Source organism: Naegleria lovaniensis (assembly GCF_003324165.1).
Source record: "Naegleria lovaniensis strain ATCC 30569 chromosome Unknown tig029, whole genome shotgun sequence".
Lineage (NCBI taxonomy): Eukaryota > Heterolobosea > Eutetramitea > Acrasida > Naegleriidae > Naegleria > Naegleria lovaniensis.
Genome location: NW_025407851.1, coordinates 122,042 through 138,267, shown reverse-complemented (window position 1 = coordinate 138,267; position 16,226 = coordinate 122,042). Strand labels below are relative to the sequence as shown.

Here is a 16,226-nt window from a genome sequence, read left to right as displayed (position 1 = left end):
TTTGAAACTTGTCATTTATTGTTGTCGCTGCTTTGGTCTACACTTGTGCTACTACTGCTTGCAGAAACACTTTGCTTTTTTCTCTTCTTACTTTTCTTGTGTTCTTGTTGATCTGTTCTTGTTGGTTGTTCTTCTTCGGCTTGATCTTCTCCATCTTCATCATCATAAACAAAGTACTTGCTTCTGTCAACACCTGCCTTCCATGTGAACGTTTTGTTTCTGGATGTTAGCTGTCTAGAAGATGTTCCTCCAGGAGGCAAGCACCTTTGAACATCTTCCACTTTGGAATTGATATCAGTAATGTTTGCTGAATATTGCTGAATTCGCTCATTAAATTTGCTGTTTTGAGACCTTAAATTAGAAATCATTTGTCGTATGGTGCTGTGTGTAAGGTTCATCATTCTTTCTGTATCATGACCGTCTTCAACCTTGTTAGAGATGTTATAAAACTGATTTTGTGTGCCAGACCTTGTGGTAGCGTTAACGGATGAGGTATTGGAGTTGATCATCGTTGGTGATACAGGTCTATTTACAAGTGTAGAAGGATCGTTGCCGTAAAATTGAGTACGAGATGCAATAGATGGGATAGAAGGAATTGAGGGAAGTGCATGATGGTTTTGAGGAAAATGCTGAGAGTTTGGAGAAGGAATGTTTGAAGGTAACTTGGGAATATAAGGCAAATCATGATAGTTGTGAGAACTCTGTTTAGAGTATGTATGTTGTTGTTGTGGGGAGGAAGAGGATATCATTCTTTGAGTAACAAGTGATGGAATTCCAAAAACTGATGTTTCAATGTTTGATCTTGGCCATACTGCGCCACTTGTGGAAGAAGGGGTTGGTTGTTGAGGTATGGGTGTATGATTTGTAAATTGAGGAGGTATTGAAGAAAAAGAAGGGGTTTCTCCTGGAATACTTGTGTGTGGCAACTCTGGTTGTCCATAAATTCTAATGAGCTTGAAAATGTAAGATGAAATAGTTGGTTCAAAAAAGTATTCGCCAACGAAATAAAGACCGTCGTATCGATAACCATGAACGGGACAATGATGGTTTCTTAGTGGTGATTCTCTATCGATAATGGACAACTCATACCTTCCACGAATTACTCTCACTGGAATTTTGTATGCCGAGTTTTGAGCTAAAGCTTCTGCGGCTGTTCCCTTTATGGAGGGTGGAGAAGATTGAGGGTCATGTTGTTGAAAATTGATTGAATACAAGACAATAGTACCTCTATCCTCATGTTCATCTTGAGAGTCATAAATAATTAGTGAAGCAGCAGGTTTTGAATAATTGGAGTTTGTGCAAACAGCTGATTGAAGGTCTGTATGAAGTTTACAATCTAACAAGTCCATTCTTGATTCAAATTTCATACCAACCACAATATCAGGAATATTTCCATAAATTTCTCCCGTCTCGTTATCAATTTTACAAATCATTGCATCTTCAAAATATTAAGGAAACCGCATTCGCAAATTGTAAACATACCTTGAACGTCATTTCGTGAAAAGTTCGAGATTTCTGCCAAATATTGTAATGAAATTGTTCTCTTTCGATCTTTGTAATGAACCCCTGTTACGCCAGGGCTTGAGAGTGTTGGAATTGTTTTTTGAGGATGAGAATTGAGGGGAGATGAATTGACGATCGATTGAAGGTTCGGTAAAAGTGGAACATTGCAGGAGGATGAGCCAGAAGGGAGAGTGGTGGAGGATAAAACTTGTGATGAAGAGTCTTTGATTTGGAAAGAAGATGTCGGAGTAAGACTGTTGCCTCCCAATGGTTGTTGTTTGGTGGATTCTTGTTTGGAATTGTCTTGATCAATAAATGAAATATTGAAGTTTGATGAGCTTTTGAGCGAAGGCACAGTAGCAATAGAGGGAGTGTTGGGAAGAGACTGCGGTGAAGAACAAATAGACTGAGTAGACTTATTAAGCGTTGAAGAAGGGTTCAATGGTGAATCAGATGAAACAGTGGTCGGAGTTGAAACACTGTTTTCTAATTTCTTAGACATGTCCGCACTCGATGATGCTGCCTTCAATCGTTGGTGTGCACTTGATGATGCGGAATATTGCTCCGAATAATTAGCAGCTCTACCTGCATCTATAAACATGTCATCATAATCTATATAACCACCATTGGAGTTGTTGTTTGGTGGAGTGGATGTATTGTTGGAGTTGCTGGTTTCTTGAGGGGTCATGTTCGAGATGATGAGATTGCCGCAATTGTGGAAAAGGATATGATGAGTACACAATGAATTAATATTAATTGTAAAAGAGTCTCGTGCACCGAGTGTGCTCTTCTTTGCTGATGACTGCGGACTCTGCCAATGCAAAAACCTGTTGACGCTGTTGGAGTTTGGCACAGAGATTCGAATTTATTTTTTTGTGCTTGTTTTCAAAGCAATCTCAATTCTCGAGATTTTAGCTGTCTTCTTCGGATTCGGAAGAAGAAGTGTTGTCACTGCTGCTACTTGAAGAATCTTGTTTGGTTTTCTTTTCTGACTTTTTACGCTTTTTCTTTTCAGTCACACTTTTTTCGTTATGTTTCCGTTTAAGAAACGACTTTCTAATGTTTGAATCAAAAGCAACAAGTTGCGCATCCTGGTCGTTTTCAATGCCATGTTCTTTAAAATGTTGATCTAGTTTGAGAGCTTTTTTGAACTGCTCGTTTTTCTGATTAGGTGAAGACACACTTGACTCCGATGCTTTAGAATTTTCGTTTGCTGCTGATTGATCTGTGTTGGAAGATTTAAATTTTTCCTCAACCTTTTTAATTCTAATTTTACGCTCTTCTGATATTTTGTTTTCGATTTCTTCGGGAGTTAATTCCCCTTTTTTTGACAATTCAGATTTTAATTTAAATAATTCAATTTCTACTTTTTTCTTTTCTTCATGCAATCTCAACTCAACATTTTCTGTTTTGATTTTTGACAAATCTTTCTTTTCCGATGATCTATGATCTTTTTTTCTTTCTTTGTGATGAGAAATAGCGCTATAATTCCGTTGAACATAACCATTTGTTCCACTTCCTCGAGGTGTTGTTAATCCAATGCCGTTGTACATGATGACGTTTTAAATGGCAGCAATTTTTTACTTAAAATTACAGAAAACAATCTCTTATTTTTTTGTTGAATGTGTATGTTTAGAATTGCTGGTACATCAATAAAGTCATCAGTAACGAGTTCATTCAGCTAATAGATGAATATGAAAGATTCAAGGTGCATCCAAGAAGAACAACGAGCTGCAAATTCTTTTCTTTTGAAATGTCTTCAACACGAGCAAGAAAAAATGAGAAACATTGGCGTGTTACGTCGTTTGCGCGCATCATCGGCCAACAACAAGACGCTTCTCTCCATTATTACATCACAAACATCATCAATTCTCTGCAAAACATCTTCATCATCGTTCATTCAAAATCGATGTTTTTCCTCTAGTCTCGGTTTGGTAAGAGAGAATGTCAAAGACAACAAGCCTAGTACTGAAAAATCACAAGATGTAAATTTTCCTTCAACAGCAAACGATAGCGATGTAGGTTTTCTTTTTATTGTCCTAAATAATAATATAATGTTATTTCATCGTGTAGTTCGTTTCTATCATTGAAGAAAAGCAAAAAGGAGCAAAATTTACTTCTGAAATGTTCGATACTCTCTTGTTGTACCTAAGAAATCTTCCAACACAAAAGAGACAAAAAGTCATACATTGGCTAGCCACCGAAAAGAAGGAAATGAAATTGGTGAGAAAGATTAAAGAAGCCTTCATTGGCATGAGCCTTCTTAAAGCCAACATGAATCTGCAATTACCAAGAGCAGTTCAAAAGGAACGAATTTGGGCCAAATACATCAACTTTGGTATGATTCCGGGCTCTCTCTCACAGCCTGCAGACAGTGCCTATAATAGATTCAAGGTTAAATATCTATATGACTTGAGCAAATTAAAAGGTCAAGCAGAGTTGGATGACATGGATGAAATGGTTGATGATGACGTTGCAATTAAACGAGATATTGATGAAGATGATGAAACAGAGGTACAATACAGTTTGGAAGAGTCTTTGGAAGAGGACGTGGAGGAAAATGCCAAGGATATTCATGAAGAATTGGCGAAGATTGACGATAATGAAATATTCAACGCTCTGAGAATTAAAAAAGATTATCTCAGATTCCATGAATTGGTTCGTGAAAAAGTTGAAGAAGACCCTGAAAGAATCTTACCAATTGACTCTTTCGAACGCACCTCTGAAGACCTATTCCAATTAGGTAACCCCAAACAAAAGAGACTTCACAGAGAAAAACAAGAGTCAGAGGATTCAATTAAAGCTTTGAGCAAAAAGCTGTTGAAACAAGAAAGAGAGGACATTACTGCACCATATTTTTTCTATCAATTTGATGAATCTCAAGTTGCCAAACAAATGGAAAATCTGCAGGCAATTACTGAAGGAAAACCATTGAAGCATGATGTCGGAGTTCAACTTCAACCAATTTATGACAATTTTGCTGGTATTGAAAAAGGCTATTTTGGAGATGTTGATATTGATGCTGACTGGGATGAATCACTTTATGAATATAATGGTGAACCACCTGTCACAGCTCCTCTTGCCGACGACACCCAAGACCCCGAAGTTTATCATGGTCAAAAAGATGCTATTACAGATGTTTCTTTCGAGGAAAAGGTTCTGAAGCTTTCAAGAAATTGTAAAATGACAACTGGTGGAAGAGTTGAGTCTTACAACTGCTTGTATTTGGTAGGAAGTTACAGTGGTTTGTGTGGAGTTGGTTTTGGAGCCGCTGCATCTCCTGCTGTTGCTCAGGCTAAGGCCAGAAAGGCAGCATACAAGAACATTAGAAGTATTGAACCTGGAGCATGCATTCCACGTTCTCACTTAATTGAAGGAAAGTTTGGCTCTTCAAAAATTAGAATTCATCCAAGTACAAAAGAACAACCAACGGCCAACCCTATTTTGAGAAAGTTATGCGCATATCTTGGCCTTAAATACTGCTCAGTAAGACTGTATGGAAGCAGAAATATTTTGAATGTCATTCCTGCATTCTTCAAATGCATCGACCAACTGAAAACACTCGAAAGTGAAGCCTCGATGCGTGGTATTATGCCAGTCTATGTGAAAAAGGAATTTAATGATTACATGGAAAGGGTAAAAGCAGGAAAAGGTTTGTATGGATGGTAATTTGCCAATAAAATCAAAAGTAAGAACAAATCCTTGATAATTTTGAAAATATTATTATTGTGTTTGTGTTTATTGAGTTTAAACAATTTATCCTCTCTTCTTTGTTGACACACCGACGGTCTTACCTCTTCTACCAGTTGTCTTGGTATGTTGACCACGGACTCTCAAGCCCCACATGTGTCTCAAACCTCTCTCGGACTTGATCTTCTTCAATCTTTCCAAGTCATCTCTCAAAGCCATATCGACAGAGTTGGCAACCAAGTGCTCAGTAGCACCAGTCTTCCAGTCTCTTCTTCTATTGAGGAACCAGCTTGGAATCTTGTACTTTTCAGGAGATTGGATAATATCTTGGATCTTGTTGATTTGGTCTTCAGACAATTCTCCAGCTCTCTTGCTTTGCTCAATTTCAGCCTTCTTCAAGACAATACCAGCGAAACGTCTACCAACACCCTTGACTGAAGTCAATGCATATAAAATAGATCTTCTACCTTCGATGTTAGTGTTGAAAAGACGCAACAATTCTTTGAAGTTCTCCTCTTGGGTTACGACGAGAGACATTATGATGATGGGTTTTGGCGTATTTTTTTTCAATCAAATTTTTTTAAAAAATAGTCAACCAACAACGAAACTTTACAATGGAGAGTAGGAAGCTGTTCAACGCTTAGCTCAAACCAATAAAGTTTCATAACACTTGCGACACGAATGGTACCGCGAGTACCTCTTACAAGTCTCTTTAAGTTCTATGGATGAATTGTGATCTTCTATTTCTGTTCTATCAAAGTTGTTTTCTAATTCAAAAAAATGTTTAAAAGTCTCTCGGAGAATCTTGGCCTTGGAGATTTAGTAGAGAGTCCGGAAACGCTTGAACCATCCTCTTTGTCATCGCTCACAGCAGCAAATGTTAATCATTTAACTACAAATTCGTCTCCCTCCTTGATTGGATCTTCATCTCCGGCACTAAATGTCGTTGTTGTGCCATTAATTAATTCAGAAAGTGAGCATCCAGATGTAGAAGATGAAGAAATTATGAAAAAAAGTAAATTCAAGTCCTACAGAGACGATATAATATCTGTTTTAAAATCATTTGATAATACCCGAGAATGGGCTGATTTAATCAAATGCTTGCAAAAGATGAAGAAAGTTTTGATCAAAAATAGTTCTCTACCAATTTTACCAGAGAAAATTACAGTCAGCAAAAGATTAGCACAATGTCTCAACCCAGCTTTACCAAGCGGAGTGCATTTAAAAACTTTGGAAACTTATGAAGAAATATTTAAATTAATTACAGTTAGTATCACGTTGATTTTTGTCAAGTCGTTTTTTCACACTATTAGGGAAAAAGATTGGCCAGAGATATTCATCTGTATAGCTCTGGGTTATTTACTCTATTTCCTAGTGCATCATCACAAATCAAGGTTGGTTTTAAATATTAATATTTTGATACTAATTTTGACAGCCTGTTATTTTGAATCTATTTGAGAAATATTATTTACCACTGGGAAAAGCTCTGGTTCCATGTTTGCCAGGATTAGTTTTGGCACTCCTTTCCTCATTAGAGGAAGAAGGTAGTGACATATTTAAGAAGGTAAGTGTGTAGAGAACAGAATTCATGACAGCAACATGACTAGACGTTGAAAGTAATGATCACTCTGAGAGTTATTAGTGATGAGAATGTATTCTTCCAATCTCTATGGAAAGGAATATTATTGACTCCTCAGTTCAGAGTTTCTTCTTTAAATCATATAATATATTGCTTAAAAAGTATGTTTCAGATTTGGAGAATACTTTCTATTTACTTTTTTCAGAAAACGAAGAGCCTTTATCTTACAAAACTCCAATATTTGGAGGTTGTTTAGAGTTAGTGATTGAAGCAATGGTGGCATCTTTGAGAGATAATAATATTATGGCACAACGCTCTTGCTTGGAAATTTTATCATCTTTCTTAACTCTTGATAAACGGAGTAATGACAATTCTGAAGGTTATATATTTGATGATAAGTCGTTCATCGTACTATGCAGTAATGCTCTCATACTTACACTGAAAGGAGAAGTTTCCGTAAACAGAAGAATTTTCTCTTGGCTATTTGGTTCCAGTGATACTGACATTGAATTTATTTCTAAACACTCGATATCTATTATTTCGTCATCGCTTAAACAATTAATAACTGAAAAATGCTACAACATTTCCATAGCCAAAGTAATCGAAATAGCGAATATTATTTTCGAAAGAATTGGAGATCACTCTTCTTTAAAAAGATTCATCATGGAGAATATTATCACAGACATGATACATCTATTGAGCGGTGATCACATTGATAACTCATCCAAGGAAAGTATTTCGTCCTTTATATCTAACGCTGAATCTATGCCTTTACTATGGGCAAGTTTGCAGCAAGCTGTACAAGAGTGTTTTGAGAATCAAGAAAATGAAATCAACAACTATAATATTGTTCTTGGTACAGTTGCTTTCATGTGCAATCAAAGGTCAGAACGACCAGTCATTTCAGAAATATCAAAATTGTTTCTAATTTTTGTTGACTCTTTAACGGTCAAAGTTAACAACAAGATTTATCAAAATATAATTTCTATAGAGAGAAATATCAATATTTGTAAATATTTATTAGAACAAATTACTGGAGAGCCTGACGACTTTGCTACCATTCTCTTTCAGAAAACAGAGACTCTCTTTAAGGCAGTGACATCAAACTATTTTACCGATCAAGTACTATCTTCTATTGAACGGTCATCCATATTTCTCTATCGAACATTGTTTAGAAACACCTGTGATTTTTTAACCAAGGCAATCGGACGGAGGCATGCTCACTTGGATCAATTTGAAGAGTTTTCCTATTCTATCAACTCTGTTGATATGATTCCTACATTCATGCAAACCTTATTCTCTTGCTGCTTCTCTCAAGATCCCTATATTAGCGTTTTCAGTATGAACACCTTGTTAGGTTTTCTTTCAAACCAAGCGTCTGGATTGAATCGATTCAAACAAAGATATATAGTGAAAGAGTCCAACTATTTGAAAGCTATTACAACTCGTTTATGGGATATGCTCACACCATCATATTCATATCTTCATTTTGAAGTGACAAGACTCATTGTAGAGCTATACAATCTTAACAGACATGTTTGCAATGCTGTTGTTTCAGATGCCATGTCAAACTCGATCGTTGACAAGAAATTAGAAGGAAATAGACGTTTTGCATTGATATGGAGACTCATGGACGATTTGGACATTAAGAATAGAATCTTTGAGGATGGATTTTACCTAATGTTAGATTCTATAAGCAGCGATCAATCTTCATTGAAATTGGTGGCACAATCTTGGCTACTTTCCTCATTTGCACATATTAATAGATTATTAGACCCATTGTTACTAACTCTCATCGATAAGGAATCACTGAAACAACTTTCTAAACATACAAGAGTGAAATCATCAGATTCATCAGTAAGTGACACTAGTACAGATTCCAACGCAGAACGAATACAAACATTAGCAACAAGGGAACGCAAGACTCTCTTTGATGAAAGTAGATGTAAATATGTTTTATCTCTTTTGAGGAACATTATGAACGTTTCACCAGAAATATTTATTGAACAAACTTTAAAATTGAAGGCTAGTGATGAAGTTTTGACCGTTTATGAAAAATTCATTCTAGGGAAACCGTATTATATGAACGAAGAATCACTTCCTTCATGCAAATTGAAATTTGATGGAAGAGATTACTTTTCAATACTAGCTGTACTTTGTGTTAAATTGATGGAATGTGGTATTGTAGTGAATTCTGACCTTTTGCCTATGAACAATAACATTGTTTCTAATGAATCATCACTGGACGAATGTATCAGAACAAGCGCTGCTGCTTTTATCAAGAATATTTTGCTAAATGGACAGGCATTTGCCAAGACCACTGGTCTCTGTATTGCTCTATGTGAGTGCATTCTCTCTCATTTACAAATAGCCATTGACAATAGTGATGTTGTGTTTCAAGTTGAACTCTTAGGAATGATTCAAATTATCATGGAACATTTAGATAGTCATACGGTCAAGTCAAGTGCTGTAACACCTTCTCAGCAATCAGGTGCAATATCTCAATCAGCCTCTGAAGAATCTTCTCCTATATACTCTTTGATTAATTCCCCAACATTCTTAAAAACTATTATTCAAGGGCTTGTTTCATCGAGCAGAACGGAAGCGGTATCAACATTTCATTCCTTCTCATTGTTGAGTTACTGGATCGATAGTATTATTTTATTTCTACCTTACTTACATTTTACATTACCAAAACTTGTTGCATTCATTGCTCCTTCATTTTGCCAAATTATTACTGATAATGCACTGCAAGGAATTGATAGCATTAGAAGCCAAGTAATTAACAGTTTGTTAACAGGATTAAGAAAAATGTTAGAGTATTGCGTTTTGAGAGAGGCTCCTAAACTAACTACTCACAATGATGAAAACACTTCTGGAATAGTCATTCCTTTTAAATTGTTTACTGACTTTGTCAAGGATGTGTTTACACAAGATGATCAAATTTCAATTATAACCTCACCTGATTTTGAAGCAAGGAAGAACATGATGGCTGCATTACCTTCTATTATTGAAGCGATGATCATTGTGTGGAAATCATTGCGTGCATTGGTTATTGGCACTCCTGAAAACAACATTTCTTCATTGAATGAAAAATTGAAACATGTTAATTTAAGTGGAGTACCAGAGTTTGGAACTTTACATTCACGATTCGATATTGAAAGAAACATTTTAAGATTTATTGATCCATTGATATTACAATTTCCAAACCAATTAGTGGTATCCATACTAATGGTTTGGTCAAAGATACACGAGAATGCTTCATCGTCCATGTACTGTATTGAAACTAGTCTAGATATTCACTTGATGGACATTTTAAATAGTTGCGATAGCGCAGTACCAGATAGCATAATTTCTAGTATTTGTGATTTTATTCTTAATTCTACAAGTATGAATCAACAAGAAGATGAGAAAAAAACCTCTAACAGAGTTCTATCTTTCCATTTTCTCATTTACTACATGAAGAAGTGTATCATGAGTGAAAATCATTTACAAATTGCTCAAAAGTTGGCCGTATTGACCAACAATATCTCTTCAGAAAAGAATATCGATCTCTTAACCCTCACAGTCCTATTGCGAGTAGTGTATCAATTTTTAACCAGATGGGGTGCAAACATTCAAAATGATAAGAAAATCAAATCATCTATGAGAGATAGCACTCAAAAATTGATTGAAATTTGTTTCACAGCCTGCACTAAGGACATACTTGACCGAAGAAACGATCTTGTGAAAGATCTAAAGAGAATATCATCCTCTAACAATCTTCAAGATCATTCTAAAGAGGGAATTCTTCGAAAAAGCATCCATGATAGGAATGATCCAACCAAAAACTTCCTCAAATTGCTTTGCAATGTTTTAAATGATATCATGACCCACTTGTATGGAGAGAAGGATCTTGGACAACCATTAATTATTTCAATTCTATATCCATTGTTTGTAATCATTAACAATAGAGAAATTACTAACCTCAAAAGAGTGAAGCAAGCTGTCAAACTAATTTCTACCTTCGGTAGCTCTATATTGAACATGAGACCACTCAAAAAAGAGATTTGGGAAGCGATACAAGATATCAACTTTTTTTACTGTCCAAGTTCAACATTCAAACATTGGCTGAAAATATTTTCAAATATGGAAACCACAGATACATCTTTGGTTCAAGATTTGTTAAATAAGTTTTCATCTACTTCAAGTCTGCTGACATCAAGTAGCACCGAAGCTTACGCAAGAGCTAGATTAATGAAAAGAATTGCATTCATGTTATTCGTTGGTAGAAACAATGACTACAACCATTTTATACCTTCAATTGTTGAGAAAATTGTAGAATCTCTTAAAGTGAATGGATCTGTTCATAGCAACAATACCTTGTTGTCAAGCGTTCTTCTATTTTATAGAGTTCTCATTATCAGAATAACTTCGGATAATTTACGAAAATGGTGGCCAATGATCATGACTGATATTATGAAAATATTTAGTGAAAGGACTGTTGACGATGAAGATTCAAGTGTCTTGATTGAAGGTTTAAAGTTTTTAGACCTTGCTACTGTGAAGGTATGTTCAAAATTTGACCATAATTTCATTAATCACTCCATTCAAAAAGCTTCCTCAAGAATTTCAATTGTACAAGTGGATATTCATTAGAGACACCACTGACTGTGGTAAGCAGCCATTATCAATATTGTTTTCTCCCTACTTGGATCCATTTGTTGATCCAACCTGTGACGTTTCTGTTACTCTAAACACAGCTCAGAAAGAAGTAAGAGTGCCTGTTTCTACCTCCTTTTTGAGAAGTGATATTGCATCCACCAGGATTTTTGCATCAATTCTTTCATCTGAAAGTAGACAACAACAGCTGTATTCTGCCACCTCGTTTAATGCTTTAGAATGTGATGACGAAACAATTAACTTTGGTATTCAAGAAGATTTGGTGGAGTTGAGCAATGAAGATAAGTCCAGACTTAAGAATGAGCCAACACCAAGCATAAATGCCGAAGAAAATTGGATTATGATCGATACTCTCAACAATTAAAAGTAACTACAGTAGTAATAACTTAGTTTATATTGAGGGACATCTATACATGTAAGGTAAATTTTGTACATTCGTCTTGTCTTTTCTCATTTTAACGAGAACTCGTTCTTGATTACCGCTGTCGTCTGTCGAGATTATTTCTCCTGCGAAATGCAAAGTAGGCTGTGCGTGGTGTTTTTCGTGATGTGTCACTATAGGAACAGTATAGGACGATGCTTTTTGCACAACTTGTCCAAGAGATGCTTTTGAGTGAATTTTCGCAATATTTTCAGCTGTGTCAGAATTCCCTGTGAGAGTTATCACTCGTGTTTTTGATCCGTCCTCTAATTTTGTGGAAGAATTCCATTCTTGTTCATGTTGGGCACTGTTTTCAAGAATGGGTCTTCGTTTTTTGATTGAACTTTCTGACCTGCTAGACGTCGATGATATAACTGAGCATACATCATCTTCTTTTTTAAAGGTAGCTTGATTTACATTCTTGTCTACTGCATCCAGTGGTAATTGATCGTTTGCGCTCTTTTCCTTGCTTGCACGAATCTCTGTGACTCTTTCTTGAATTACGGACAACGCTTCTTTAATCTCAAAATCATTAATATCTATGAAAGAGCTCATCACAAAACAAATATAAGCTTCACTCTACTTACACTCTTCGAAATCAAGATTGTTTATAAAGTCCAGAACGTCCTCGACTTCCTGTTCTTCTTTCTTCTCTATTTCTTCAGTTGTCATTGCCCATTCTGGCTTTTCCTTTTTACTCTTCTAACAACAAAAGTTATCCATAACATCATTCAAATCAAAAATAAGTAAATACCTTTTGTTTTGACTTTTCCTCCCCTACTATTTCTTTAGGACACGGATTTTTTGTATTCATTAATTCTTCTACTTTTTCCTTTGTCATGTCAAAATCGTTGATCAAAGCATGCCTTATCTTGGCTTGAGTATCAGCAAATTGCTGTTTTTTTCTTTCCGATTCTAGTTGTTTCTCTGTCCGTTCTATCTTTTCGGACTCTTTTTGTTGTTGTAATTGTTTAAGATACTTCTTGTGTCTTACCAAAGCATTATCATCATTATGAGATTTTTGCTCGAATTTTATCTTTGCAATGGCGTTATTATATAGATCATCTTTCGCGGGAGGTAATCCTAGGTATCGTTCTTCAAAAAACGTTCCCGAAGGAATAAAAGGGTCTGCATGAAGCGCCTTTGGAGGTTTTACATTCCTTTTGTCTTGATCTTGATTAATTGAAGGAGGAGGATGAGACATCATCACCTGAGGTGTATAATGTGCAGGGCTAGGTGTTGAGCTCTCTCTATGTTGAGACGAATTATCCACTGGACTGTTGTGATCATTCATTTTTAAATTTTTTAAAAGAAATTGACGGCAGTTACAGTAAATTTTGGCGGTAGTGATTTTTTGTTGTGTCCTTTCGGGGATCGAGGGTGGATCATCCTTTGCCTCATTCATTAAACAGTCACCAGTGCATTCCCGTTATTCAAGTCTTTCACTGCTCGGTTCGCCAAGATTGTATTGTCTAGATTGTCATTACACATCAGTGTCATTGAACTCAAAAACAATAAATATTGAGAAAATTCAAGTTAAAAACTAGGTGTTGTGTGTTATTAACTCTCATCCTTACGAGGTAATATCTCCATTCATGTACACTAGGTCACAACCCATTATCCCATCTACCATTCATACTGAGTTTCTAAATTTACAAGTGCTGAAGAGATCCTCGAATGACGTTGGCCATCCAATCGCATTCCACTCTACTCGTCAGCAGCGTCATCATCGGAACAAAGAAGACAGGTTAATTTTTGGCGGCGCAAGAACCAGCAGCAGTCGTCACTCAATTTCGTTACAATATTTTTTCGTCATTAAAAAATCGCAAAAACACTCAGTCTCATCACCAACTGAAAAAATTTGTATATTACAGAGACGCACAAAAAATGGGTCAGTCAATTGCTAAACTCTTCGAAAACCTCTTCAAGAACAAGGAAGCAAGAATTTTGTTGGTCGGTTTGGATGCCGCTGGTAAGACAACAATCCTCTACAAACTCAAGTTGGATGAGAACGTTACTACCATCCCAACCATTGGTTTCAACGTTGAAACTGTCCAATATAAAAAGATTAACTTCACTATGGTACGTAATTCGAATTAGAATAATATTTTGAAAATTCTAATACGTATACACGACAACAACAATGATGATACATTGTTACTTGGTGATGAAAATTTGTTGTGTATTTTATTTGATGCGATGATGATAACAACAACAATAGTGGGATGTCGGTGGTCAAGACAAGATTAGACCTCTCTGGAGACACTACTATGCCAATACAAACGCTGTAATTTTCGTTGTCGACAGTAACGATAGAGATCGTATTGGTGAAGCAAGGGATGAATTACAAAAGATGTTGAGTGATGACCAATTGCGTGAATGTGTTGTCTTGATTTTGGCTAACAAGCAAGACCTTCCAAACGCTATGAGTGCTGCTGAAATGACTGACAAGCTTTCTCTTCACAATTTGAGACAAAGAAACTGGTTCATCCAACCATGTTGTGCTATCAGTGGTCAAGGTCTCTTTGAAGGTTTGGATTGGTTATCAGGCCAACTCTAAACATCAACACATAAATCTTTTAAATTTATTATATATTTTCTTGCAGTTCTTGTTTTTGTGGAGTTGCTTGTGTTGGAACGACTGGTAGTGTTCTCCGATGACCGCGCCTTTTTTCGAAAAAATGTTCAAAATACCGTTAAGAAAATCAAACGATGTGAAATGTTTGCAATTAATGGACATTCAAGGATCACTAGAGACCCGGCCAGAGAAAGACAAAGCTCTAAATTCTGTTACGTTGGGATCACTGACCTTTTCCGAGCAGGGAGATCAATCGAAGGATCGCTGCTCCCTGGTCATTGAAAGACAAAAGTGTGTCGGAAAGAAAATTGGTTTGAAACGACCACTTTTAATTTGCCAAAAGGTCATCAACCCACAAAACAATCAAGTTGAATATATTATTGTAGGTGTAGCTAAAGACAGGCTACAATTTCGTTCTAGACCAACACCTCTTACTCCCTCTCCACAGCAACAAAAAACCAAAACCATTGATTTTGATGAAATGCCGTCCCCACACAAGAAATTGTCATCTCAAGAAAATGTGGCCCGAACTCTATTCTTCTCTCCAAAAACTAAACCACCATCAACCCAATTTACAACACCACAAAAGGAAGAGAAATAATTATTGTACATATTTCTAGAGCTCTCCAATTAAAAGGATTCCTAATGACTTTTTTATATCATTTTACTTTTGACAAGAAAAAATACAACAAAATGGATTGGGGCTCTCTTTTCAAAACATCCGAATTTAGGAGATTCATGGTCTTCCTTTCAGCAGTCACTGTTGGAGGATTGAGTCCAGTTGTGTACAAAATTTATACAGAAATCAAGAACATACCTGGAAAGAGCTTTTTCTTGTACAGAAGAAAGTGCTTGGAATCGGATCCAAATGAAACACAAGATCCATTCAATCCCGAGCATTATTTAGACGAAAGAAAAAATAGCAAATATACGATGATGATTAAGGACCTTAATTTGGAGATGTCGAGTACGTCATATTATTGACAATTTTAATCGTTTATTTTTTATTGTATTATTATTACTAATAATGACATTGCCAATTTTCACAATACAATTTAGAAATGTTACTTCCTGCATTTGTGGGATGTGTAGCTGGATTTTCATTATACAGGTTTTATTTTCTAAGGAGAATTAAGAGCTCTCAACCAGGCAAAGTATTGGTAATTTATAGAAAATTTGAAGGTCCCAAGCAAGGAGATAATGATATTATTCGAACTTTATATACCATTCCAGATAACAAGCCATTTCCAGTTGGAAAATTTATTTATCCTTGGCAACATGTTGGATATGTAACAGAAGAAAAAGTTAATTTAAAGCTTGAAGATTTTAAGGTTTTCTCAAAAGATGGAAAGGAAATTCAAATAACTTTGGACTTAATTGTTGGAGTTTCTGAAAAAGATGTAACCCTTTCATTGTACAGAGCTTCTGCTTATTTAATTGATTTAACAGCAGAACAAATTAAAGAGAGAGCCCTGGAGTCTGTTCAAGGTGGACTAATTAATAACATCAAGGACTACACTTACAGCGATATTGCAGGAAACATTGTGGATTTCAATTATTATATAACACAAATAGTGACTTGGTATCTCAAATATTTGGGCCTTATTGTTCACAAAGCTTCACTTGTTCACATTAAAACACCAGACGGAGACATTGATATTCCCATCACTCATCTGAAATAAACACTCTTAATTTCGTGGAGAAGTCAAGCCAAAATATTTTTAAATTTAAAACAAAAAAAATACATCACATCTCGCTTCATCATCACTTCAATAACGAATCTCCAAAACCAC

At 35.8% G+C, this 16,226-nt stretch overlaps 9 protein-coding genes across 9 annotated transcripts; 5 read left to right on the top strand and 4 right to left on the bottom strand.

Moving 5' to 3' along the window:
• Positions 1 to 11: 11 nt before the first annotated feature.
• C9374_007378 (uncharacterized protein) lies at positions 12 to 2,191 on the bottom strand (the record flags this gene model as incomplete). The annotated part of the gene is made up of 2 exons (XM_044697336.1): positions 12 to 1,438; positions 1,483 to 2,191. The coding sequence occupies 2 exons, from the start codon at positions 2,189 to 2,191 to the stop codon at positions 12 to 14; spliced, it is 2,136 nt and encodes a 711-aa protein (XP_044546501.1).
• Positions 2,192 to 2,414: 223 nt separating this feature from the next.
• On the bottom strand, positions 2,415 to 3,056 carry C9374_007377 (uncharacterized protein; the record flags this gene model as incomplete). Its single annotated transcript, XM_044697335.1, has 1 exon — positions 2,415 to 3,056. One exon carries the CDS (start codon positions 3,054 to 3,056, stop codon positions 2,415 to 2,417), a length of 642 nt encoding a protein of 213 aa, XP_044546500.1.
• A 225-nt stretch (positions 3,057 to 3,281) lies between these two features.
• C9374_007376 (uncharacterized protein) lies at positions 3,282 to 5,172 on the top strand (the record flags this gene model as incomplete). The annotated part of the gene is made up of 2 exons (XM_044697334.1): positions 3,282 to 3,521; positions 3,577 to 5,172. The coding sequence occupies 2 exons, from the start codon at positions 3,282 to 3,284 to the stop codon at positions 5,170 to 5,172; spliced, it is 1,836 nt and encodes a 611-aa protein (XP_044546499.1).
• An 87-nt stretch (positions 5,173 to 5,259) lies between these two features.
• C9374_007375 (uncharacterized protein) lies at positions 5,260 to 5,730 on the bottom strand (the record flags this gene model as incomplete). The annotated part of the gene is made up of 1 exon (XM_044697333.1): positions 5,260 to 5,730. The coding sequence occupies one exon, from the start codon at positions 5,728 to 5,730 to the stop codon at positions 5,260 to 5,262; it is 471 nt and encodes a 156-aa protein (XP_044546498.1).
• Positions 5,731 to 5,973: 243 nt separating this feature from the next.
• C9374_007374 (uncharacterized protein) lies at positions 5,974 to 11,798 on the top strand (the record flags this gene model as incomplete). Its single annotated transcript, XM_044697332.1, has 6 exons — positions 5,974 to 6,459; positions 6,507 to 6,587; positions 6,629 to 6,757; positions 6,801 to 6,933; positions 6,978 to 11,320; positions 11,370 to 11,798. The coding sequence occupies 6 exons, from the start codon at positions 5,974 to 5,976 to the stop codon at positions 11,796 to 11,798; spliced, it is 5,601 nt and encodes a 1,866-aa protein (XP_044546497.1).
• Positions 11,799 to 11,825: 27 nt separating this feature from the next.
• C9374_007373 (uncharacterized protein) lies at positions 11,826 to 13,149 on the bottom strand (the record flags this gene model as incomplete). Its single annotated transcript, XM_044697331.1, has 3 exons — positions 11,826 to 12,394; positions 12,443 to 12,557; positions 12,610 to 13,149. 3 exons carry the CDS (start codon positions 13,147 to 13,149, stop codon positions 11,826 to 11,828), a joined length of 1,224 nt encoding a protein of 407 aa, XP_044546496.1.
• Positions 13,150 to 13,742: 593 nt separating this feature from the next.
• On the top strand, positions 13,743 to 14,415 carry C9374_007372 (uncharacterized protein; the record flags this gene model as incomplete). The annotated part of the gene is made up of 2 exons (XM_044697330.1): positions 13,743 to 13,937; positions 14,077 to 14,415. The coding sequence occupies 2 exons, from the start codon at positions 13,743 to 13,745 to the stop codon at positions 14,413 to 14,415; spliced, it is 534 nt and encodes a 177-aa protein (XP_044546495.1).
• A 121-nt stretch (positions 14,416 to 14,536) lies between these two features.
• C9374_007371 (uncharacterized protein) lies at positions 14,537 to 15,034 on the top strand (the record flags this gene model as incomplete). The annotated part of the gene is made up of 1 exon (XM_044697329.1): positions 14,537 to 15,034. One exon carries the CDS (start codon positions 14,537 to 14,539, stop codon positions 15,032 to 15,034), a length of 498 nt encoding a protein of 165 aa, XP_044546494.1.
• Positions 15,035 to 15,126: 92 nt separating this feature from the next.
• Positions 15,127 to 16,115, top strand: C9374_007370 (uncharacterized protein; the record flags this gene model as incomplete). Its single annotated transcript, XM_044697328.1, has 2 exons — positions 15,127 to 15,400; positions 15,493 to 16,115. The coding sequence occupies 2 exons, from the start codon at positions 15,127 to 15,129 to the stop codon at positions 16,113 to 16,115; spliced, it is 897 nt and encodes a 298-aa protein (XP_044546493.1).
• Positions 16,116 to 16,226: the final 111 nt, after the last annotated feature.